General features: G+C 35.3%; 1 protein-coding gene across 3 annotated transcripts; it reads right to left on the bottom strand.

The window, feature by feature from the left end:
- Positions 1-379: 379 nt before the first annotated feature.
- stai (stathmin) lies at positions 380-25,544 on the bottom strand. 3 transcript variants are annotated; one of them, XM_046628901.2, is made up of 7 exons: positions 25,199-25,544; positions 19,826-19,907; positions 9,145-9,500; positions 8,258-8,398; positions 7,567-7,707; positions 6,201-6,356; positions 380-3,231 (listed from the first exon to the last, which is right to left on the bottom strand). In XM_046628901.2, exons 2-7 carry the CDS (start codon positions 19,869-19,871, stop codon positions 3,118-3,120), a joined length of 954 nt encoding a protein of 317 aa, XP_046484857.1. In that variant the 5' UTR covers positions 19,872-19,907; positions 25,199-25,544; the 3' UTR covers positions 380-3,117. The 3 variants fall into 3 exon arrangements, with proteins under 3 accessions (XP_046484857.1, XP_046484855.1, XP_046484856.1); XM_046628899.2 differs by lacking the exons at positions 19,826-19,907; positions 25,199-25,544 and adding exons at positions 13,971-14,063; positions 16,271-16,850; XM_046628900.2 differs by lacking the exons at positions 6,201-6,356; positions 19,826-19,907; positions 25,199-25,544 and adding exons at positions 13,971-14,063; positions 16,271-16,847.
- Positions 25,545-25,670: the final 126 nt, after the last annotated feature.

The raw sequence follows: 25,670 nt of genomic DNA on the forward strand, positions 1-25,670 counted from the left end.
GATAAAACAGCCTCACTGCCAGGGGTAGGCGGGTAGGTATATGATCTATAATATATGCACTCAAGTACCAGGATAGTAATTATTATATGAAATACAATATGCAAAAAGATTCACACACAACAATTATGCAAAAATAGATATATCATCGTTACACATTGGAAATTTCAAACAAACACTCTGCGCCCAACAACCGTGAATTTCAAACTTTAATTACGGTCACGTTTTCTATGCCTCCCAATTTCGATTTCTTTTCATAAAACATCGGAGGCCTGTCAGTTATTCGTCATTATAATAATACTGCCATCATTTCATTGCACCGTGTTTTGTGATTTGAGTGTTATTTTTTTAATTATTTATATTCATTTACTCTTCTTCCCCGTTGATCTTACTTTTTCAGAAGGTTTCTTACTTTTTTCTATTTTTTTTTTTTTTCATCATTATTCCTTTTCTTTTCTATCCTTGCAAAATTTCAGCCTTTCGTCATTGTTAGATCATCGTTAATGATAACAATAATAAACACTATCATTATTTATTTGAATTTTCCTATTCATTGGCTATGAAACATCCTGAATATAGGTGCGTCATAGCACATTTTAAATGTGGAAAAAATATTTCATGGCTTGCTGCGTGCACGTATCGCCCTTTTCTAACTGCCGTTGACGATGAATATTTCTACACATTAGGTATCTCTAAAATGTCTCATTTCAGTGGTTCTTATCATTCAATGTTTCTCCTCATCAAATCAAAATGCAAGAAGAATCTATTATTCAGCTTTCTATGCACTGGAATTAAAACGGCTGCAATCAAAACTGCGATGTCAGACATAATTTTGAAAAATTGGAACAAAATTTCTTACATTAGAAACATACCCAAATTTGACATTCCGAAACATGAATTTGTGTTTCAAACTCCCCATCACGACCTAGCAGATTGATACAGCACATTCACAGCCATCATAAAGTTGAATAATCTACTTTTACTCGACATCTTAGAACAAGTAAAACGGAAATCCTCAGCATAATAAAGGCCATGCTGCTTTTAAATCAAAAGCTGATCATGAGATCGGGTATGAGCCAATAAGAATAGTCTTCAACTTGAAACAAAAAACAGCTCTTTTCTCTTCATGAAACAATGCAACGTGTATAATTGTCTACAAGGCTCAAATCTGGACATTTCATTATATGACATAATCCTATTACTCCTATTAGATTTGGTAATGAAAGATACGGCCAACTTTTTTTCAAATTTCGCAAAGAGTTTTTTGGTCTCAAATTGTTCTTCTTTCTTTATTCTCGACTTCAGAAATATTTTTCAAAGCCCACCAGAATACGACATTTGAAACACATCCAATATGAGCGAAGCTGCCGAATGGGTAATTTTATTGAATTATTATTATTATTATCTTGCGCTTATAGAAACTATGTAAAACACGTGATAGAATATAGTGAATTAGTCATCACAGAAGCATTATATTTATTGTAATAATTATTATATTTTATATATATACTCCATATGTATATTTGTGTTAATATAGTGTTGGTTTTTTTCATAATTTTTTTCCCTTTTCTCAGCGTTCTAATATTATTATAATTGAGTACAAAACGTTTCAAGTTTCAAGCCTAGTATAAAGCATCATACGAATTTATTTACTATACTTATCATCATCCTCGCGATTGATTTGTGTATCTTTTTTTTATACCTCGTATCATATTATTCGTTTATTTATTTTTATACTCTCCTTTCACGCGCTTTTCTTCCTCTTATCTCCATATTAGACGCATTATTCAAGTATTAAGCCAGCAGTGTAAAATTATTGTATTAGTTTTTTAAATTTAGTCTCTCACGTCTAATCATCAGCAGTATGCAGGTTTTATTATCGCGTTATTTATTATCTCCTTGTAGCGGTAATTCTTTTTAGCAATATTCCTCAGTTAGGTATCATCATTACAATTATTATTATTATTATTATTATTATTATTATTCAAGTTTTTATTAGTAGTGATTTTTTTTTATTACTTATGTTGTCACTATTTGTTGTTGATGATGATAATAATAATAACAATAACGGATAAACATAAATAACAAAGAAATTATAATAATAAAAGTATAGATTTATTTCTTCAGTTTCATACTATGATATCGATTAATCTCCTGCGAACGCTTGAAAAATTTTCTTCAGCTTATTTTGCATTTCTTTTCCAAATTTTTTTTACGATCATTCGCAGAAAAAAATACAAAATTCGTATCAAAATAGGTGAAAATTATGAAAGGAAAACACTTAATATTAATAGTATAATAATGATATGATAACTTAAATTCAAAGCTTTATAACTATAATGAAACAAAAGGAAACAAAGTAAAATTGTTACGTAACTATAAATACATTTAGATGCGCGATTTTTTTTTTCTTTTTGTGAATAAGTTTCATTTTGTCACAAGCATAAAAATTAAACTGTTATTTTAATGGTTATCAATAGTGATTCCATCTATATTTCGCAGGCGATTATATCGTTACTTTGTTCTGTAAAAAGCGATAAAGTTATGTAGAGGATATTCACTGAAGTCCTTCCTGATTGTAAACGTGGCCTCTTCATTTTTCGTATTTAATTCACGAAATAGAACACAACCAAAGGTAAAATAAATAAAAAATGCACGAAATTGAAAATGACTATATTTAAAAATTATATGAATGGCTAGATAATCATCTTGGTATGTTTTTGAACAACTTCGACTCAATAATTCGGTACTGGAAAAAGATTATAATCCAAGCGATCACTGGTGACGATTGAAAAAATGAAAGCGTAATTTCGAAGAGAAAAATGAAACACAGTAGCAGGTAACGCGAAGTGAATCAAAAAAGAATGAAATTGTAACCCATCAACTCGTCGAATCGTCTGTAAATATTTGTCATGAGATTCGAACATCGCCGAAAGCTGACGTTACCATCATCACAAATCATCCTCCCCATTCATTACGTGTAATAAATCCTCTGCGGGTTATCAGTACGAATTCGCTACACACATCATGGTGGGAACAATCATTACGCCCTAGCAAAATATATTTATAGAACATTGGAAAATGATATTTATTATTAAATGAGAAAGGGAAAGAGGAAATTTAACCAGAGCTGGCAGTCTCCTTTTCCACCGGCGAGCTTGGCTGATCCCCTGTTTTTGATTCTTGTCCAGCAAGTGCTGCTTTGTTCTGCCTCACTATCTCAGCACGTCTCTCCTTTTGTAACAGGCAATTATTAGTCAACATCATTAACAAGAAGTAACACACTCAGCCAATAAATAATACCTCAACTGTGCATACGTCGCTTCTTTGTCGACTGCGGCTTTCTTTTTCCATCAAACTGAAGGATATTAAAATTCAATAGACCAATGAAATTTTTTATCTATGTTACGGTTTGTTACCAAAAAATTCTATGAAAATTGTTACAATAACGTTTTAAACATTGTCCGCTTGAAAACAATTATTTAATTTGAGCACAGTTGTCGATAAGACATTTCACTCAACAGTTTTTCTGCGTGCAGATTTGGCGATTTTAGTGTACAACAACAGCTACTCTGTAATTTTTCTCTGTAAATCTACTTTCGCAAAAATTTAATCGAAATCACAGGACACTTAATAATCTGGGGTGAAACACGTCTATCAAAATTACATCTGAAGACTTGAAGATAGAATTTTTTTATCATATCCAACCACCTTTTCTACAATATGTGGTTGCAATGATGATAAACAATTTATCAAAAAAAATGCACCTCTGAACAAGTAGAGATCAACCATTTGAAGATCATTACACAATGTCTTAAATTGATAAAGTACTTTAGAAGATGGTTAAAAATACCAAAAAGATCGATGGAAAAAGTGGGCCAATCGCCATATAGAGACGCGTACACAATTTTCAAGCGACACACTATTTTGCTACCTAGTTTACAAGCCAGCCCAAAGCCGTAGGTCTTAGTGTGTTAATTTTTCACTATTTCAGCTACATAATAGCTAAACCATGTATCTATATACATGACCGATGATTCATTCAATGACCCAGAATTTTAACAGTGCAAAATATTTCTCTGAAGCGCAGTTTCATCGAACAAAATTTTGTGTGTGCATACTTTATTAAAAATTTTGTAAAATTCTGCGCATTGTGACTTTCATACAAAGTTTTTCAAATCAAGCCTCAGAGATACATGTAATTTTGGCAAAAGATAAATTTTAATAAGAATAATATACTTTGGAACGAAAAATCGATTCTAAGATATTCTGCTGAGAGTATGACAATTGGAATTTTTCTAAAGCATGTTAGAAAATGTAGGAAAAATTTATTTCCCAAATTTTCACCAAAGTTGACTAATATAAACGTGCACACGGAAATTTCTACACATGTATTACCGATTTTGATGTATTTGAAAGTTTTTTTGTTTTTCGCATCAAGTTAGCCATTGATGAAATCATCTAATTTCCAAACAGTTAAAGTCTGTAATTTTTGAGCCTAGACTTTCTCAAAAACTCCAAATTCATTCCTTACATTGTCAATATTTTACTAAAATACGCAATCAACCGAGAAATGCACGATCAAAAAGCGTAATTCCAAAATCACCAGTGATGAAAAACATTTAATATTTCATAGAAGCGATTTGAAAATGCTTCATTAAATTTAAGATCTTTTAGCTCAGATTGAATTTCTATGAATCTTAAGCAGTTATTCTACAAAAATTTTAAAACTGATATCATGACGAAGTATAATAAATCAAAGTTGATAGATTGCGGACTTTAAGTCGAGGGAAATAAGTATTCTCGATCCAATTGACAGTGTTGATTTTGAAATGCATCGCTAGGCTCAAAAATTCTCCAAACAGCCTAAACTATTTGCTTTCGAATATTATGTTTCATAAAAAAAATTTTCATGTGTGTGTGTACATTGTGTAGTGAAATCACGAAAGAAAAACTTCCTCATCTATTTCTGCATAACAGCGATTAAAAATTTATCAAAATTGTCGCGTTAACTAGTTTACAAATGATCAAATAAACAGATTTTCAAACAGATAGAATTCAACTAGAAGAAACAGAGAGCCTAACACTCTTGCGAACCCTATTTTCTGCCAAATTTCAGTGTCTCAAGTTTCATGCATTACAGAAAAAGATTCTTGCTTGAGAAATGATTCAGACAAATGTAAGGAATAGAGTATACAAACGATCGTTTAAATGCTCTAACAATAAGCATCGCAATATGTGATTCAGATTAAAAATTTCTCTTTGTTAAAACGTACCATAATGAGACGGTTTATGTACAACAGCAAAACGTAACACAGTGTTTGAATTTCTTGAGACCAACTGAAAATCTCTTACGTATGTGTATAAGATTTCCCTTCAACGAATTCACAGATTAAAAAAAAAACTTGTACACATGTCAATCTAGCAATCGATTAGAAAATTACAGTTGGCTTGGTGTAAAAAAGAAAAAACAACATTTCTAAGACCGCAACAATTAAAGAAACGAATTTATACAGATGGATATATTATACAATGTACAATTTGATGAATACTAACGGATACCAAAGTTGACAGGAAAAAAACATATCAAATTAACAAAAAAAAAAAAATAAGAGTTGTTAGCTGAACAAAATTTTAATCATAAAAATTAAGATCTCTAGAACGGAATAATTGTCGGGTTTCAACATTCGTACGAGTTGAAGAAAATGTTTAGTTGAAATCTGAGGCTTTCAGACCCTTTGAAATATAACAACGAGCCAAAGAATGTACGTTGAAATAGGATCTCTTTTAACACGCCAAGTTCTAGGCAGGCATCAAAAAACATACAACACACAAAATATCTATGTATGACAGCGCAACATGCATAAAAATGTATCGTATTTTGAACCTGTAAAGTATCGTCTGAAATTCGTAGAATAATAAAATAATATCACAATGGTAATGAATAAAAAACCAAAAATATACTAGATAGTCTAGAAAACATGTGGAATAACCGTTGTATGAATAAATAAATATTATTAACATTTGTGATGGTAAATAAGCGGACAAGTGCCTAATTTCTGGTGTAAAATAGATGGATGAGATACACAGCGAAATAAAATTGAGAATTTAAGGACAAAAATAATATGTGATAACGATGACAACAAAAGTAAAAAAACAAGAAGCATCGTTGACGAGAATTTATCAATTTCAAAGAGAATTACATGCTGGCGAATGGCCTGAACACGACGCTGAATCTCTCGCTGCCGGTTGATTTCAGCAGCAGTCAGCCTCATGGCGAGCTCTCGCTCTTTAGCCTCGAGTGCCTTCAGCGCAAAGACCTCGGCTACTTGACGCACTTCCGCTATCTTCACTGTGTTCTAGACCACCATCGAAACCCCTTTTTACTTAAATGTTATACACCTATTTAACCAGTCCTTTCTCTCCTCCTCCGTCATTCATGTATATCAGTTTCATTTTCACCGTACTCATATTTTTTTCTTTATTGGTATTTTGTTTGTGCACTCGCAGCAGAATTGATTTCACTCGACACGGACATGATATTAATTAGTTGCGACGATTATACTCATGAACCCCAAAAATATATTTTCTTTCATTAGTCACTTTTTTATTCGCTCATTATCAATTTTTTTTTCGGATTCATGATGCTTTACACAGTTTCAAAGGAACCAAAATTTCCAATCGGATATTCACATCTCGAATGTGAGTGTTTTTGAAAAACCACAGCGTTGCGAATCAATTTTTGAAGTCGAAGTAATTTGTAATTTATGGCGACACTGTTTGTAAATAAGAAATTTTCATGTCCAGTTTTCAATTTTCAAGATAAGGTATTTGAATTACATTTTGGGGGAAAAAAAAATTAAGAAAGAGTCTGTGTACAGCGAAATCTGATTCTGCAGCTAATTAGTAAGGCACATGATAAATGGAGACAGTATAAAAACCAGAAATCTGCGAGCGCTTGGTTTTCTACTAACAGCCGAGGACAGAAGTTTTCCACCATAATTATGTTTTTTTTTAAATGTATTTATAAAAAAACAAAATATAAAAAAAAAAAAGAATAAACAGAATTTGAAAATTAACCTCGAATTGAGATCGACGATGATTGCTATTGGATTCTCTTCTTTCCCTTTAATTTCTCTGCAGCTCTCTTTCTATTTTAAAAATGTGAAAAACTCGCAGATCTCTGGGAATGACAAAAACTGTGTGATTAATCGATTAATCGTAACGTTCGCTTGATCATTTTTTCAATTATGCAGGTTTTTCAGTTAATCATTTTTTCGATTAGTCGATTCCCCCTTTTAATTGATTTTCCAATGAATCGATTGAACCCACGATAAATCGATGAATCTTACAGCCCTGGTATATAATTACATAGGAATAATTGTAAGTATATATTACAATGTATATAATGTATGCGCAATGGATTGAATATACACGGAAATGTATATAATAATACTATGTTTAGTATTAAATATGTTGTATTCATACAAAAATCTCTCTTGTAATATATGTACATTTCAAGTACACATGCATCTTAATTAAAAATAACTCGTCAGCCGTTAAACTTACATGATTACGCAGCTTTTCCTTCTGCTCGCGCTCTATTGTCTCACGCCGCTCGCGCGCTTGATCCAATTTGCCCTGAATCTGGGATTCGAGCTGCTGTACTCGCTCTGACATTCCTGTCCGTACGCGAACAACTTGGTCCTCCTATTATCATTATCATCAACAAAACAATCACCATTAGTTCCATGAAATGAGTTTTCTACAAGATAATGAATATTTTTATCTAGATCAAGATAAGATTATTCATATACAATTATTTATTTACTGTTATAAATTATTATTATTATTATGAGTTTACTGATACAGATTATTTGAAAATCCATCTATTAGATGACGTATAAGATAACGATGATAACAATATTCTTAAATACACTGAGAATGAAAAAATATGAATTCGAAAAAAATATTCCTTTATATTTACTGTCAAAATAAGTTTTTTCTGACAGACATTCTTGTCGACGAATCATTCAACGTCGTAAAGTTATATCAGAGCCTTTATTCCGAATAAACTCGCCTGGATGGTTCAATATTATAAACAGTTTATCTAAGCTTTGTACTGCAGAAAGATGAATACATTATCTGTGAGATGAAAAAGAAACGAGATGGGATTTATCCAACGTGATTACCGTTTTCTTTGACTCTTTTTAACGCCTTAGTTTCTATCGGTTGCGGCATGATGTGTATTGATACTCACATGTTCCTTCAGGCGATCAAGCATCTTCTTAATATTTTCATCACGCTGAGCTGCGGCAGTCTTGAGCTTTTCTTCAACTGCGCATCGAACCTCCTCTGTCTGCTGCTCCAAACTGAGGCGAGTTTTTTCCACACTCTCCAACTTGGATCAAAATATTTGTTAATTGCAAATCGAGGAATTATGCTTTACTTCTAAGAAAGTGGCGATAATAAAATGCATGCTAAGTATGAAATTCCTCTCTGTATTCATATTCACAGTGTAAAAACGAAGAAAAGAAATGGCTGAAAATTTATTGAATTCATTTGTTCATGATTTGGTTATTACAATTCACATACGAATTTATGATGTTACGTAAGATTTTTTGATTCACATCGATTCACAAACGTTTGAATTTTGACAAATCGCAGGCCAACCATTGTAGTATTTCTGGAATCTGTTAAAATCCAAGTGAGACGCGATAAAATCCATGGAAATATGAAGGCAAATCTTCATATTGTGTAAAATTTTGTATTAATCCAGTCAGAATCGGTTAAAGAATTGTGTACAATCTGATAAAGAGTAAAAAAAATGAGCATCAAATATTTTAAAATTTGATAAAACTGAAACAAACCTAATGTGACAATTATATACAAAACCAGACAATAAATAATGAAATTGTTTAAAATTGAATGACATCCATAATCACTGGAATTTTAAATCGCAGCAGGATGCCCAACACAAAGTCGATAGAGATTTAAGATTCTCAATAATTTATTTTGGCAAGAATAATTGTGTAAATGATGAGCGATAGATTCACTAACATTTTAAGCACTTTTAAAAGTCTGCGAGAGGTCTACAACGCGAAAATAGAATATAAGAAGAATCAATGAATTCGGACTTGAACTCACATGTTCCTTGAGCTTGCTCTTAAGGTCCGCGATGTGAGCCTCTCGTTTTTCCTCAGTGTTTGTCATTTTAGCATCAAGAGCCTCGCGGGTCTGAGAAATAAAGGCAGCGCTTAGCTCATCCTTTTTGCGAGACGCCTCCTCAATTTTTCCAAGCTTTGTTGCGAGAGCAGCCAATTTGTGAGCCTCCAGGGAGAGTCGCCTCTCTTCCGCTGCTCTCAGCTTGTCTTCTATCGCTATCTGCTGAGTCGGACTTGGCTGCGGCGGTGAGGAAGTCCGTTTTGGGACCGTCGGCTCGGCCAAAATCACTTCATAGCATAGGCCGCCCTTAGACTTCTCCTGGCATCGAATCTCAGTTGCTAAATTGAATTTGATTTTGGAGATGATTAGACAATTTACTCAGAGTACATTGCGCATTGTGTCGAAAAAGATAGGAATTTAAGGATGAAGGAGTCGGACCTTCTGAATTAAAAGTTGATCAGATTAAAATTAGCAACTTTAATATAACAAAACATTGAAGGAAGTATCGCTATTTAAAGTAGAGGTCTCAAGCAACACTACTGAAGATTTTTCGTACAGTGTTTCCTGTTTTCCCAACTTTGGATCAGACGATACGGCCGATTCATCCTCAAGAATGTACCGAATGTAGAGTCCAGTGAAATGAATGTCTAAAAGACAAATTCATAAAATAAGGTTTCAAAGCACTTTCATCAGCTTTCACACTCATTATACAGTTTGTTATAGAACCAATTATTGAATAGTCAGAACAATTTTAATCGTATAATGTAAAACTGTAATACCAGTCTCAATTTGTATCGTTACATTACCGTATGAATCAAGTTTTGCCACAAAATTTTTCCCAGCGTACGTCAAACGAACACAATATTTGATGCACGTTCATATAAGGAAGGAAAATGTCAACGAGCATTTGCTATTCCAAGCTCATAACGAATTCCTGCTCAAACTGAACATCAACTTAGCCAATTCAAATTTCTGCGTGAGAAACAGTACAAATTATAACTTCGATCAGTAGTACATCAAGAGTTCAAAACTATTATTATCAAGTTTTTCGAGTGTTTGTGTCATGTGAACGACATTTTTGATCAATAATTCTACTTTTTTTTCGGAGCAAAACTGCGATACTTTTTCGTATTTGGTAAGTTTCTGTTACTACTAGTTGACAGTACTGTGTATGAATTTTTTTGGATCATTCAAGTCACAGTTTTTGAGCTGCAGTTTTTGTTTCAATTCTTGTAAATGACAGATGTTGATACAAACTTCCGCGAACATGTCTGAACTACTCAACGCGAGTTGAATTCACTCCACAATCATCATTCATGTTCGAAAAATATACATTAGCGAGAATTTCGTAACTTTACGACGATGCAGTTTTATGCAGAAAGACTCGTAATTTCGCAAATTTAGGATTGTTCAATATTCAATAGATAAATAGACTGTACCAAAACAATTGAGTGTGTCATATTTTACAAACAGCTTCTTCAAAATAGGGATTTCCAAAATAGTGAAATAGTAATTTTATATAACCCAAGCATGTTTTACGCGTTTTTTCATGCACGTTTTCCGTACGCAAAGTACCCGTTTTTATGATGGTAGAGTGAGCCTGCGAATGCGCAATCGCAAACAAATCGCAAAAACGTCGATTTCGTGCTTCAAGAAAAAACGTAAAACGTAAAAACGCGTAACTTACTCCTGTTATATAAAGAATCGTGTGCAAAAAGGAGGCAACGATCTTTTTGCCTCGTGTATTTGCATAATTCGTCTTCAGCTCGTATGCGCGCTCGCCTATACAATTCAAATTGCAGATTAACTTCGTCTCCTTGTTACACAATATACTACTTCCTTCAACGTTTCTTTAACCTCAACTTTAACGAAAAATTGTGAAAATTCACGCTTCGGTGAAACGGGCAGGTTCGAATTTGCTGTAAATTCACCAGAATCTTGAAAAAAGTGTGAGAAACGTACGCACGAAGTAATAACAACAGTGGTAAGGTTCCTGTTGTTTGGTGATAAAACAATTTCTGCGTGAAATACTATCAAATCGATTACATAGCTCGACAAAAAATTTATTTATTGTCACCCTGACTTTTTTCCGTAACTTACGGTATTTGAGAACGTAGAACTTAGGAATAATGTAATAATTATATTAGATGGGCTCTAGTTTTTATGAAATTGTAGTATTTTTGGAAGGGGGGGGGGGTGTTTCTAATATAATCATGATTTAGTTAGTCAATTTTTGGTTCTCAAACACCAAAATTGACGGAAAAAATCGATTTTTTCAAGTAACATGTGAAAATGACGATAAAACAAATAACCGGAGTCAATTTCGAAAAACTACGCTTACTCCTAGGGTCGTTGACATCAAATCTTACTAAGACCACTCAAATATCAAGGGTAACAAAATCACTGTTGACCAGTGTCATCAAATTGTGTCTTTACAGGCTGTAATGTGGAGTGTCAGTTCGATAGACTTTACCAAAAATGTCAACCGAAGGTTTCGATCGGTTATATTCATAATCTCTGTGATAAAATACTACTCTCCAATGATGGTTGGCTAGCTTTCGTGACAAAAACGAATAAACATAAATAAATTGATAATTCCTACCGATAGCGCGCGACGTTTTGAAAATGCTACAGTCAGTTCTTACCGACTGAGTAATATGTCACTCATTTTGACTACATGTTATCAAAGCGTACGCAGCACCTATGCGAAAATGCCGCAGTCAGCGCCATCCTACATATAATGCCGAACAAAACTGTCAAAAAAAACTTTTTGATTCCATCTGAAAATAACTCCAGGAAAAGTATTCCTGGAACAAGTGGTAATTGAATTCTAGGAATATATTTCTCGGCGTTATTCTTGCGTAAATCAAAACTTTTTTTTATAATTTTTTATATTTTTACATCAGTGATGCGTAAGCTTTGATTATAGTCGAAATAAGTGACATTCAACTCGGTCGGTAACGACTGACTATACCATCCTCTTAAGGGGTGAAATTAATTAATAGAGCTCTTCGGAAAAACTCCAACCGTTCGTATATACCGTTTTACGTGAATAAAATAAGGTATTTTGAGATATAGCCAGTCACACACACGGAAATTGCAGGTAGGAATGAGTCACGACACGAGACCGACGACTGTGATCGATCTACAGTCTGATTAGCCTTTAGGCGCCGCGACGTCTAGCTTCGACAAGTTTTCCTGCCTCGTCGGCGCCGCTGATTCTGACTCAGGGCGACTTTCCTCCATAGGGTTATAAATAAATTAAGGGTGCATTAGGCGCACGGTCTTAAAGTGGGAAAAATTGTACCGAACAAATAAGAAACGTTAGGATCAGGGTTCAAGACGTGAAACTGAAGTACGAAGCTGTTCGGCCTCACAGCCTGAATCATAAGATAGGAAAAGAGGCGTAAAAAATGTTTCGCAAATTTTCAACTACGTTAAGGATGGTGGCCACGAATGAAAAAATACACCTACTGTTTAATAGAAATGAATCTGAAAAAATGCGAATAAAACTAGCCAATATATTAACTATTTGAGAAAAGGTTTTTCAAATTACAACCTTCAAAATGGATAAACTCTGCTGTTTTTTAAGCGATTTCAATGTTTTCGAACTCATTTTGTTCGGTAAAAAAGTCTCCGGAGGTTGTTTGAGAAAAATGTTACACGTATTTATTAATTATCTCCAAAGTTGATAAAAATCGATTTCTGTAAGTACGATATAAAAAATTGTGTTCATTAACAAATACACTTACGTGATATAACTAGACTATAATCTAAAATTTGTTGAAAGTTTTTCAGAAAATTGTAGTGATCTGGTCAGCGAGCAAAACAATCCCAAAAATATTCGTATTGGATCAATAACACGAAAGTTTAATTATTTTGAATGTTCTAACGTAAAAAATTTTTTCAACTTGTTTATATATCTCAGCTTTTGTTGATAAAATCTGCTCAGATTTATTTTTATTACGTGATATAAGCGTTGTTTCATGTGATTTCATTGCTTGAGATTTTATAACCTTCTTTAATCTTTTCCAAGCTTCTGATTCTCCCTCTATGGCCGATCCTTACTTAATTCAGTAGAATTTTATTTCAAGATTATTTGAAAATGAAAATCTAAGCATAGAAATCCAAAACTTAATGAAAAAATGCAAATCCAAGCATGAAAAGTTGAGTCATAAATAATTTTGACGAGGTCACATTATTTTAACAATTCGAATCTTCGACGATGATTCGTACATAGAAAGTTTATATCGTCGGCTGGGAGGCAAAAGGTGTATAATTTGTTTCGGTTTCACTGTGAAAAAAGTAGTAAGAATTATGAAAAAAAAACGCTCGTAAAACATAACCTTTTTTAAATTGAAACCGAAACAACACCTTTTTGAAGACCCGAATGAAGCCCTCTATTTTTTCATTGTCGCATTTGCGAGCTTAAAGTCAAGATCTTAAGAACTCCTTTTTCCTACAATAACGCAAAAACCTAATTGCGGACAGTAAGTTCAATCTAAAAACCCGTGATACTAGTTAGTACAACGGTATGGAATGCTTTGTAAATAAAAATCTCACGTGGTGGAAAAATATGCGTTTCACAAATATAAGTTACTAATTTCGACATCGGGAGCTAAAAATCGTGCAGGATGTTGAACAATTTATTAAAGATAATTTTTTTACAAGCTCGTCAAGATAGGTGTACGAGGGACCGAAAAAAATGAACCAACGTAGAAAACTGAAAAATCTTGGACCTGTAGGAAGTTGTAATTTTATTTCCAAATTTTTACCACTGATCTGACCGATCGGATAAATTTACTCACTGATAAATTTGACTTTTTTCGGCTGTTTCGTGCGTGGTTTCCCTTTGCCGGCAGGCTTCTTTGTGATTGGCGCACCACGCCGTTGTGTTGCAGCTTGAAAGAGGTTTTATCAAAAAGTGAGAATTAAATGTGATGGAAGGACTTCGTATTATAATGTTCACGAACATTATAATAATATTTTGATACAACTCTGTGAAATCAGTCGCTTTTTTTGTAGACACTGAATTTTTTTACCTTCAAACTTTTTCAATTTGTACCACCAGTTGGAAATACTTTCAATCTGTGATTCATTTGAAATTTCTAAAACCGACCGTTTTAACTATAATCTTAGTCTATCATTTTTTTCTCACCAGCGATAAACGAATACCTTGGAAAATATATAAGATTGCAGAAAAAAAATATTACGACGTTGTATGCAAATTTTCGAAGAAATTAGTCTACACGAATTATTCGTCAGATATTTTCATCGACCTTGTGAAATTCAAACTTTCTGTTTGAAAGAAATCGCAACAGAAAAAAAACTATCATGTGTAAATTGATAAAAATTTACAGAAATCTTATGAAAGCTCTTCGACTTTATGTATTTCTAATTTTCTTCTGCAACGTATATTTGTCAAGATGAATAAAAATTGAATACGGGCATTTTCAAAATGATCGAATTTGAGACTTTACGATAATTATTCACCGTAAGTCTTTTCCGTAGGGTTCAACGAAAAAAGTGATTGTGATCACAGAGAATGTTTCGTTTCTACGTGAGCATTAAGGGTAATTATTGAGGGTAGAGGATGGATATCGGGGCTGAAGAGGATAAAAAGAAAAAAGTACGGGTAAACTCTTACGTTGCGATGATATTTCAGGAATGTAAAATCGATCTCATCGACACGAGGGTGCAGAACACCAAACACTAAGGGTGGGTGGCCATCTTGGGCCGCACCCTAATCACGGCGTGGTAACAAGACAGGTGAAAAAAAAAGCTGAGACGTCGTGGACGAAGAGAGAGAAAAAAGAGAATTGCGGGTTTCACTAAACCTGCGCAAATGTATACAGCACGTTTCGCGATTTGTTAATTTGCGTTTAAAATTAACGCAGGAATCGGCAATAAATAAAATGAAAACTTTCCCTGTGAAAAATCGATGACGAATTTTAACCTTCGGTTATTAAAAAAGGATCGGAAAAAAATCTGCAGGTTACAATTTAAAGTTTGACTTTTAAAGTTCACTGGAGAGAGAGAAAAAAAAACCGTTGAAGAAACGAATTGAATAAAAGCAGAGATATCGTTCCCTGCAATGAATGTTGTTCAACGATTACTTTTCTCATGATTCTCGAGGGTAAAAGTGTACGAATGAAAAAGATCATTTGCAAATCGAAGAACAAGAAAAGAATCCAACAAGCAGACGAGATCTTTTTTTTGAATATAGAATGGAAAAGCTTGAACAAGAAGATATTTGGAAAAAAATTTAAGCGAGGTTTTTTCATATAGATTTCTTTTAAGCATTTTTTTTTTTTATTATTGCAATCGAATTGTGTGGCGTTGAAATATACCGAGGCTCGTGAACTTTGTACAAAGAAAATCGTACAAGTTTTTCCATAATATTGGCAAGCAGAGTATTTTATGATTATAGTGACTGACGGTTGCCGGCGCCGGGAAATCAGAAATTGATCGAACTGCAGAAGAATATGGAAACTGGAGACGCCGGCATTAAGAAACATGACAAGCTATACGTGTACATAATAATACGTTAAGAGTAGCAATATCGACCGGTGAATTACGGTGAATTACAGTAAATATAGAAAATAAGAAGGTACAAAAAAAAAAGTAAAACAATTTTCAACCATTGAACTCCGACGCTTCTCAAATAATGTAATCTCGTCATTGCGTCACCGAATTGAAACACGCGTGGGGTTAAAAAATCCGGAGTCAAATTTTGACCGAGCGGCTCTTCTTGAACCCGGAAGGTCGCAGAAGGAAGGACTCCATCTTTCTCATCTTCTCCTTTTTTCCCGTCCGTTCTTACTATCCGAAATATGAACGATTCTTACAGAAGTTTAATCGCACTTTTCGTGAAACAAGTATACAATAAGAACAAACTGAAGAAACAAAAACCGTAGAGAATAGAATACAAAAAGGAAACGGGGAAGAAGGAGGGGGTAATTTTTTTTTTCCTACGGTGATAAGAAGAGGCAAGGAACAAACTGTTCGTTTTTTCTGGACGTGTGTAAGAGAATCAGAGGATAAGAAAATGACGAATAAGAAGGAAGAGGGGGGAAAAAAAAAAAACAAAAAAAAGTTAAAAACTCACCAACCAAGCCCAAAGGGGCTTTGCAGCTGTGGCAAAAGCATTGCAGCACAGAATCGCGAACCAGACCGATCAGCATCGTCACGCCGCGTTGTTATATTTGTACAGATTTAGGTGTCGGACAGTAGGATGAAAAAAAAAAAAAGAAACTATTTTCGCGATGTCGATCGAGAGTATAAAAATTCCAGGCACGAATCGAGAATTAATCCAACCCAATATAAGCTAATTCTTTCTTTTCCCCAACAATAATCGATCTTCTCTTCCGTATATATATGTGTATGTATGTATGTATGTATGTGTGTGTATTTTTTAATTGTTTTTTGATTGTTTTTTGATATTTGACGATAAACGTTGTTGCGTATGTACATGCGCTTGTGCTATTCCCGTTATATACTATTGCGATGTGTATGTTTTTTCTCTTTTTCGTCTATCCTTCCGCTTCCCGGCTCTCAAGTCTTCGAACTCCGCTAACGTCAAGGAGGCGCGATCGAATTGCCAGTTTTGGCTCGGATCTGGCGGCCAGATGAAAGGCGCAGGGCGTAAGGGCGGTTTTCGGTATATCTGGGGCGGTGGCCGGAGGGCGACTGATCCGACGGGGCTGCGCCACCGACCCTCGGCGTCGTTCAATATCCACCCCCACACACCACCCGGCGAGGAGGGTGCGTATGTCGTGTGCCCAAGTACGTGCGTGGTGTAAGCCAGCCACCATCTTCTCCTCGATCCGCGCTGATACGGAACAAACCATGTTCCGCATTTCCGGATTTTACAGGATCCAAAACGCCGTTTTTCAGTCAAACTTTTCTCCTCTTAATTCTTCAATGTCCTGATTCATTTGGATACTTAAGGGGGTGCCCCTGGTCGATTTCGACGTTGTCGTATATTGGCCATTCCGGCAAATCCTTTACGCGAATACGGCATCCGGATTTGTGATTTTTATTTGTTTTTTTTTTTTATGATTTCCTCACATTTATTTAGGTGTCAACAAAGAAATTTCTCGAGTATGAAAGATCTCTGACATATGCTAATACACTGAGAGCAATTTTTAGTTCCGGTTACCGCTCAGTCCTCGACTATTTTCTTTTTCTTTTTTTTTTTTTACCACAATCGAAAAATATAGTTCTGAAACTTTTCTCAGTGTCGGGGTTTTCGTTATTACTATTTACTTAGAAATTTGTAGAATCCACTCGATTTCTTTATTTCTGCGTCCAAGGAAACCGTATTAGAGTGTTTTGGTTCAGAATTACGTACAGAATGGGGCTGTTGAACTTATTTTCACGTTTGAAATACTTGAACTTCGATATTTGGAGATGCATACGTCAACGTCAAAATACACCAAGGCACTCCCTTAATTACCCCTACATGCCATCAAAATTGTCATATTCAGGCATCATGTTTTTCTCTTCGTCTCTTTGAAAAGAAATCAATTTTTCATATCATTTTCCGGTGTTTTACCTCTTTTCATCGAATGAGGTAATTGCGAACGTTACAAGCAATTGAATTTCCACTGTGTGTCGTGTACCGCAAATATTTTTTTTTGATAGAAAAACCTGGTTAAATAACTCGGGGACAAGAGGAAACTTTTCAATTAATTTTTGCGTAGCTTCGTTTATTTTTTCAGCTCATTGTTATTTCTACATTTATTAATCGGTAGTCGCTGTCTTATTCAATACTTCAGGGATCTGTGAATTTTCATACCTACCATATATTTTCACGTACAACTGTGAAATGAATAATTACCTACTGCTATTTATAACCAGTAAAGTGCGTTTTGAAGATGGAATATTTTTCGTCGAGGTGTTGACCGCAATCGAAGTCGGATGTAAACATTGGAGAGAAAGTATTTTGTGTTTATTCGAAGTCAGATGAACTCCTCGTCATTTGTAGTCACTTCAAGTTATTTGAATTCGTTTGGAGTATTTTTGCCTTAGCGAAGTTACGTGAAGTCACTTAAAGTCACTTGAAGTTTTTTCGACGTAACTAAGCTACCTATACTCACGTGTAGTTACTTGAAGTAATTTGAATTCAATTGTATTCTCTTCGACTTGATGAAGTCTCATAAACATACTTGAAGTCTGATGAATTCACAAGTAGTTTGAAATCTGCACTTGAAGACACTTGAAGTTAGGTAAATTTCCGTGAAGTTACTTGAAGTTATTTGTATCAAGACGCTCTTGAACATCAGGCCTGACTATAATTACCGCCCATCACTTTGTGTAACACGAATTTATATTTACTACACATGCACTTCATTTTAAGGCAGCCAAGGTAATACTAATATTGCGCACGCAATAATCAGACGCGGTAAGAAGAGATATTGCGATGATATTTTCTTCAAGAATCAATCGACAATAAACGATTGAAGCTAAAGTTGTGCAACCAATTGCATCGTGAAACCTGAAATGGACAGTCATTTTTTTTTTTCAGAACAGTAATCGGCACTTCAAACCTAGTTTCAATCATTGGTAACTGCTTTCATTGATAATCAACCAAAAAAAAAAAAAAATAATAAAATACTGCACGGATTTAAATGATACCTGGATATAAAAAAAAAAAAAAATAGATAAAAAGTTGACGAAAAGACATATTATTATGCTTGGCATAATGTGTTGTATAAGTAATTCAGTTATAGCTAAAAATCGACTAATTTAATCGAAAATTCGAGAAACACAATGACGAATAGGGAATTTTGCGTTACATGTTGCGAAGATAATGTTAACTGTGGAGAATAAATTTAACCGATAAAAGATGTTTGATTATATAAAGCTCGCCTTTCTCCAGAAACTTTTTCGGAAAATTCCAACAACAACATATCTGGCATCAGATTAAAAGATAGGAACAATCGGGTTGAGAGTCACTATACTTCATTGAAGCAGTCACCGACTGCCTTTGCAGTTCCAGACTGCGCGCATCCCTGACAAGGAGCGTTATATGGAAAAATCGAGAGGGACAAAGACGAGGCGAGAGAGAAAGAGAGGGAAGGACTCTGACCTCTCATTGCCAGTGAGCGAATGCACTCCTTCCTCACATTTTCAACTTTTTTTTTCGCTGTACATCATAGATTGGTTTGCTGATTTCATCCGCAGTTATTCAAAAAAAAAAAAGAAAAGAAACGCACACAATTTGTTCAACAGTAAACCGAAGCTTCAAAATATTTTATTCCAAATTCATTTCAGACAATATGGCGAAAATCCACTCGCAAAAAGAATGACACAGCGATCTTGGAATAAAAATAAAAAATAAAAAAGAAACCCGGAAAATTAATATAGTCTCTTCGAAGTTATTAATAAATAAACTTTCTTAATTGAAATTTGCCTTCGTAGATTTTGTTTTACGTGTTGAGAAAAATTTCCTTGCAATAAAGTTCGACTCAATCAACTAATTGTGTTTCGCTTTTTTAACCCAGACATTTTTTTTTTTGTTTAACCGGACTGTACATCCGATGCATCCCTGTATTAATATTTTGTTTCGGTAAAATTTCTTGCAAGAAAACATCTCTGACTGTTTCATTTCGTAATATGCGGATATGCATGTAACATACTTGTGTTATTAATTACTCACTCTCACTGTTGCTCACTGGAACGTTGCTTTCAGTAGCGGTTGCCATATTTATTGCACTATTTCTCTTGTTATTATTCGTCACCTTGTAGGAGGAAAAAAAATGAAACAACAATAAATATTAATGAATTCTCTTCATTGTGATATTATTACGCTATAATCTGTTTGACAAATAGCGGATTACAGGTCGACGGTACCTGCGCATTGTTCACAATGTAATCACGTATGTATACATTCAACGTATCGTTCCCGACAATGAGATTGATAAAGTCACGAAAACATTACAATTGAATGCGACTATTGGTGAGTACTTATTTTTTCAACACTATTCATTCGTTCCGCACAATATGACGAACGTAATCGTATAGAAAACATTTAAAAAATTGAGTGGATATTAGTACTTTGATGAGTGTTGGGTAAAAGTTAAGGGGGCTTTCCAGTGTGACAGCCCGAAAAATCGCTGTTTTTCGCGATTTTTTTTTTTAAAGAAAAAATAATCTAATCGGTCTGGTTTTTTTTTTGTATATTAATTGGGTATTGAAGAATACAAAACAATTTTTTAAAGATCGATTTATTTATTAATTAGTATCTATAAAAATGATGAAACAATTGTTGCAGAAAATGCACTTGGATGTGGTGGCCACATTGGGGGTCACAATTTTGATCTGAGACAAAAAACACAAAAAGATTATTGATCGGTATATAATTGGCTTTCGTGCTATGGAAGCTTTTTTCTTTTTTTTTTTTTTTGCAAAAATGGCGCCGGTTTGAACAAAAAGTATCGATTTTAGCATTTTTTTTTGGCAGTTTTTTTTACAAAAAAATAGGAAGATGTCAAAAAAAAAAAAAAAGCTTCCATAGCACGATAAACAATGACGTTAAGAATATTGTGTAAAAAATTCAACTCGATAGCTTTAAAACTCTGCCCTCCAAGTTGGCCACCGTTTTGAAAAATGCTGTTTCGAGAAAAACGCGTTCAAAGTTTCAAGTGAGGAAATTTTAGGTAAATCGTTTACTTACGGTCAATCAGCGATGCCAGGTCCATACAATATCCCTTCTGCTTCTTCGAAAAGATCGTGCTCAATGGATTGTTCAATCCGACGAGCTGTCCTCGCCTCTTTGCTATCCAGGGACGCCCGGCGGTTTGCTTGGGTGATGCGCGCATTCTTGTATTTAGCGGCGAAATCTGCGGCGCTCGGCCCTATCGTGCATCCCATCGTCTCCAAAATTTTTAAAATTGGGTCGTAACCTTCATTGAAGGTGCACACAGCACACTGCGTAGCGATTTCTACTATCTGCTTGCCGCAGAATACGTGCTTTGGGGCTAGTTGCCACACACAGTGATTGAAGCTCTCGTTATTATTTTGAGTGTTCGCGCCCGTACATCGTTCTAAGAGATCCTCCGTTGTTAGATCATCGTAAATCGGTTTTAAAACTTGTTGTACGTCTTCGTCGAGTGCTGGTGGATGGGTGTACTCCTCTCCTGTGGCCTCGGCCTTGCGCCATTCGCACCTCGAATCTTCTCCCGGAGGGCAATACTCATGCTGAGGATTTTCATCAGTTGAGCTTTTGTGATGAAATGTAGCCCATATGGCTTTCCTCATATTTTCCACGGAATTGGAATTTCGACGAACTGCCAAGCCATAATATTCCGAGAGATTTTTCAATAATTTTAACGTCAATTGCGCTCTTTTCGGTTCAACAGCAGTGTTTTTTGTTTGATTTTTTTTAGTTTTCGGAGAACTCGAACGAGATCCTTTTTTTTTCGGTTCACTCTCCATTGCCTTGTCTTCGATTTGATTTTTGGCCTTTTTTAGTTGAACTAACCTTTTTCTTGCTTCGTTTCCCCTTTTATATACTCGCTTTTTCACGTGCAAAACGCATTCCTTTTTTTTTACCGTCAAATCGTCACCGTACGGCTTGGCTTCTAATAACATCTTGAATGTTTTTGTATCGCCGTCTCCTATATAGAAACCGTATTTCGCGTTGTGCAATTCTTCTGATCTCTTGAATACTTCGATTATACCGTCGACTTCCATTTTTCCCGCGCTGCCTTCGTGATTGACGTTGCATTCGGATTCATGCGTCTCAGACCACGCCTCGTACTCGGTTGTTCCCTCTTGTCCTTTCCAGAATACACAAGCCTTGCAGAAGCTTGATTTGACAGCAACATCCAAAACTTTGTTGGTATATTTTCCAATCACGGACACGATACCCATGCGCGACGTGAAACCGCGTTTCGACCACGATCCATCACCGGACACCGTCAGAATATCGCCCCGATTTTCTGCTTCCAAAGTTTTTTCCTTCTCTTCGGTACCTGCTTTTTTCACGACGGCCTCGTATATTGATTTCGCTGCAATCTGCAGGATTTTTACGATTCCATAATAGGTGTTATTATTGAAGTTTGCAGTTAAATCCATCAAGGCGATAAAATTTCTAATGCCATTTATGCCGATGCCGACCAATCGCATGACAAAGCAGAAACGACGATTGATTTCATAAGCATTTTTTATCAAAGGACAAGAATCTATCTCGGCCGGATCTGGACACGAACACTGAACACAAATTTTAAAGCCCAATCCGCGAATCGATTTTTTAAAAAACTTCACGTCGCTATTACACTTTTTGCACTTCAACAGTTCCTGAAGAGCGCCGAAAACCAAAAAGAACTCCAAAATCACGTAGCTAAACGTTTGATCGATTCGGACTTCAAACTCTGGACTCTTTTTCAAGATTTTTGCTGCCGAAGTGCTCGCAAACGTTAGATTCGTTTCGATATCGTGTCGATTTGTTCCCTTGAAACCACCGGATCTTTTTCGTCTATTTCGCGGATGTCTGCTTCTCGAGCCTTTTCTATCCTGCCACGCACATTCCTCTTTCGTACATCTATCCATTTTGAATGTCGAAATCGAACTGAACGACGAGCAGGTAGGACGTACATGAACTTGGCTCGCTAATTATCGAAAATATGAAATCGGACTATTGCATAATTTGCCGTCAATTAGCCGGAAATTAGTCACGCCTTATTATTTTGTCGCACCCAATTAAAAAAAAAAAAGCGGATGGCGTGCTAAATTCTAAAGACATCCGGTTTTGTATTTGAAAATTGAGTGCGACAAAAACAAAAATTCGACGACTAATTTGCGGCTTATTTGCGGCAAATTATCAACCTAATCAGAATCACTCATGGTGCTCGCTGTGCGTTATTTTGGTAGTTGGCGGGCTAAATTCTTGAAAAATCAGAACGCCATCCGCTTTTGTTTTTGAAAATTGAGTGCGACAAAAACAAAAGTTCGACGACTAATTTGCGGCTTATTTCTGGCAAATTATCAACCAAGTCAGAATTACGAATGATGCTCGCTGTGCGTTATTTTGGTGGATGGCGCGCTAAGTTTTTGAAAAGTTAGCACGCCATCCGTTTTTTTTTTTTCAAAATTGAGTGCGACAAAAAAATAAATTGCGCGACTAATTTACGACTAATTAACGGCAAATTATGCAATAGTCCGAATTCACATTTTCGACAATTGGCGAGCCAAGTTCATGTACGTGCAGGTAGGAACGAGACAATAGAAATAACAGTCGCACGGGCAGACGGCCGACGCGGCAGCTGTAGCGCTCCGTTGCCTTCTACCAAGAAATGCTGTACAGTAACCGAAATAATCTGAATTTCGGCATGAAAATTTCAGGGAATATTCGGAAGAGTGTATACTATTCGATAAAGCAAAAAAAAAAAAATCGATTTTTTGAAAATTTCACACTGGAAAGCTCCCTTAAGGGGAAAAATTTAGAAAGGTATAATTCATCGGAATGGGATCGGTAACGATTCGAGGACTTCAAAATTTCACGAATTACAATTTGTACAGAATATTTTAGAACAAAGTAATCATTTCTATACATATGTTGGCGCAAAAATGCATATATCAGAAACAGGTGAAACACACATTTCGATAATGTTTTCAAGTTTCATTACAAAAAAAATCAATTTCGAATCACAGCTTTATCTAGACTTTGTAACTTAATTTGAACGAATCACGATAAAATCGCTTTACTCTGAATCCTGTAATATCGAACACAGCCTGAGACTCACAATCAGTCTTATTGTTAGGTTCGACTCGCTAATAATATTTAACAGATTAATAAATTGCACTCTATCGTTCGACGAATAGAAAAATTGTACAATGCTCAATATTATATATTCATTATGCACGTTTATAATGCTGTGGAGACATTGCGTAATTGAATGACATTGTGATCATGTTAAAATGTCATGTGTTGTATATACATATGCAATCGGGTTTCGATGAAGCATGTAACCGTGTTTTCTCCCAAAGCATGACCTGCGTCGTGCCCACTGCATGCAAGACTCAAAGGCACCCAGTCGAAAAGATTTACCAACGTAGTTTAATCACAAAAACTCGATTGCTACTACCGATTGAGAGAAAGTGAATAGGCTGATTAAATTGAGGGCAGTTCGAATTTATTCAAAATATTATTAGAACCGAGTTTTTTTTTTTTTTTTTCGGTAAATTGTTAAAATTATACAATCACAATATAAGCATTAGACTTCAGCGAAATATGCTATCTATTTTCATATTATTCAACCAAATGAATGCCCTGATGCGATTTTTTGGACTACACCTAAACGGAGAAATTAAATACTTTTTTACTACTTATATGAATTTATGATTATTATAAAAGAAGCTTGCTTGGTCCGTTGATAAAAACGCGAAAAAGCAACTTTTCGGAGATTCTAATCAGTTACTCTACAATATATAAATTGTGGAATGGCGAGATTATTATTATGATTAAATGAAAATTCGAGTTCATTGGTCCGTGTAAGAATGAAAAATCTGCAATCGCCGTAATTTATTCGGATAGATATGTAGAGCATTGCCTTAAATATACCGACAGTACGTTTTTTCACGTGAAGATTCTTCCAGATTACCATTTTGTGGCTGAGAGAACGGCGATTACAATGCCGGCAACAGAAAACCATCCATACATCAAAAACAAAAAGAGTTTACGATCTTCGAAAAAAGTCGAGGCAGGAAGATTCAGTTCATCGTGATATTTTCGATAGAATTTAGGATATACCGTGTAAAAATTTGATTAAGAAGTCCAAGAAAGACTGGAAAACTACGTATAAAAGTAAACAAAGGGCAAGTATACACGAAGAAAATAAAACCGAGGGACGTTCGATCGCTCGGTATCGTTCTTTGTTTGGAAAATGCTATCGCCTGTGAGCCAGTAACAGAACGTGCGGTTGGCGGCTGAGGCAACGTCCTGCTTAATAAATTCGACCAATACGACGAATAAACCGTCAATTGTTGAAGATATGACTATCAAGCCGATAAATAAGATGGTAATACTTACTCGCAATGAATCCGTAATCGAGTCCGGCGACGAGCGAAAATCAGAGAGACGACAGGCGAGATCGGAACGAATCTGACGGTTAGGAAAACGAGCTGCTCTCAGCGACGAAGGGATCCTCTTATATCGGCAACTGCCAGCAGTCCACTGTCCCCTGTAAATTGTAATTGTGCCCCGATCGCCGACGCACACATGTGGAATTAGTCTCGCAGCGGCTGTGCTGATTGGTCGAGAGGCTCGATCCTCGGCTGCGATTGGCCGGTTTGAATTTGGAAGCCGACTCCCGTTGTACCGGCGTCGCCTGTTCCCCTTTCTCGCCTTTTCGCCTCTCTGTTCTTTCTTTATTTGCTTATTTCGCACGGCAACACATCACACCGTACAGATATGTATAAGTATTTACGTTTCAGAGGTTTAGATAGGTAATTAAGCCGCTTAGGCGTTGCGACGCGAGCCTATCAGAGTTGCACTTTGCTTC

The sequence above is a fragment of the Neodiprion pinetum genome, chromosome 5 (assembly GCF_021155775.2).
Source record: "Neodiprion pinetum isolate iyNeoPine1 chromosome 5, iyNeoPine1.2, whole genome shotgun sequence".
NCBI lineage: Eukaryota > Metazoa > Arthropoda > Insecta > Hymenoptera > Diprionidae > Neodiprion > Neodiprion pinetum.

Excerpts from the sequence above, each read along its gene's own strand:
- stai (XM_046628899.2), bottom strand. The coding sequence starts at position 16,346 with ATGCTGATCGGTCTGGTTCGCGATTCTGTGCTGCAATGCTTTTGCCAC. Across the intron at positions 9,501-13,970 it reads GAAAAAAGTCAAATTTATCA|CAACTGAGATTCGATGCCAG; the intron begins GTGAGTAAATTT and ends AATTCAATTTAG. Across the intron at positions 7,708-8,257 it reads TTGATCGCCTGAAGGAACAT|GAGGACCAAGTTGTTCGCGT; the intron begins GTGAGTATCAAT and ends TAATGATAATAG.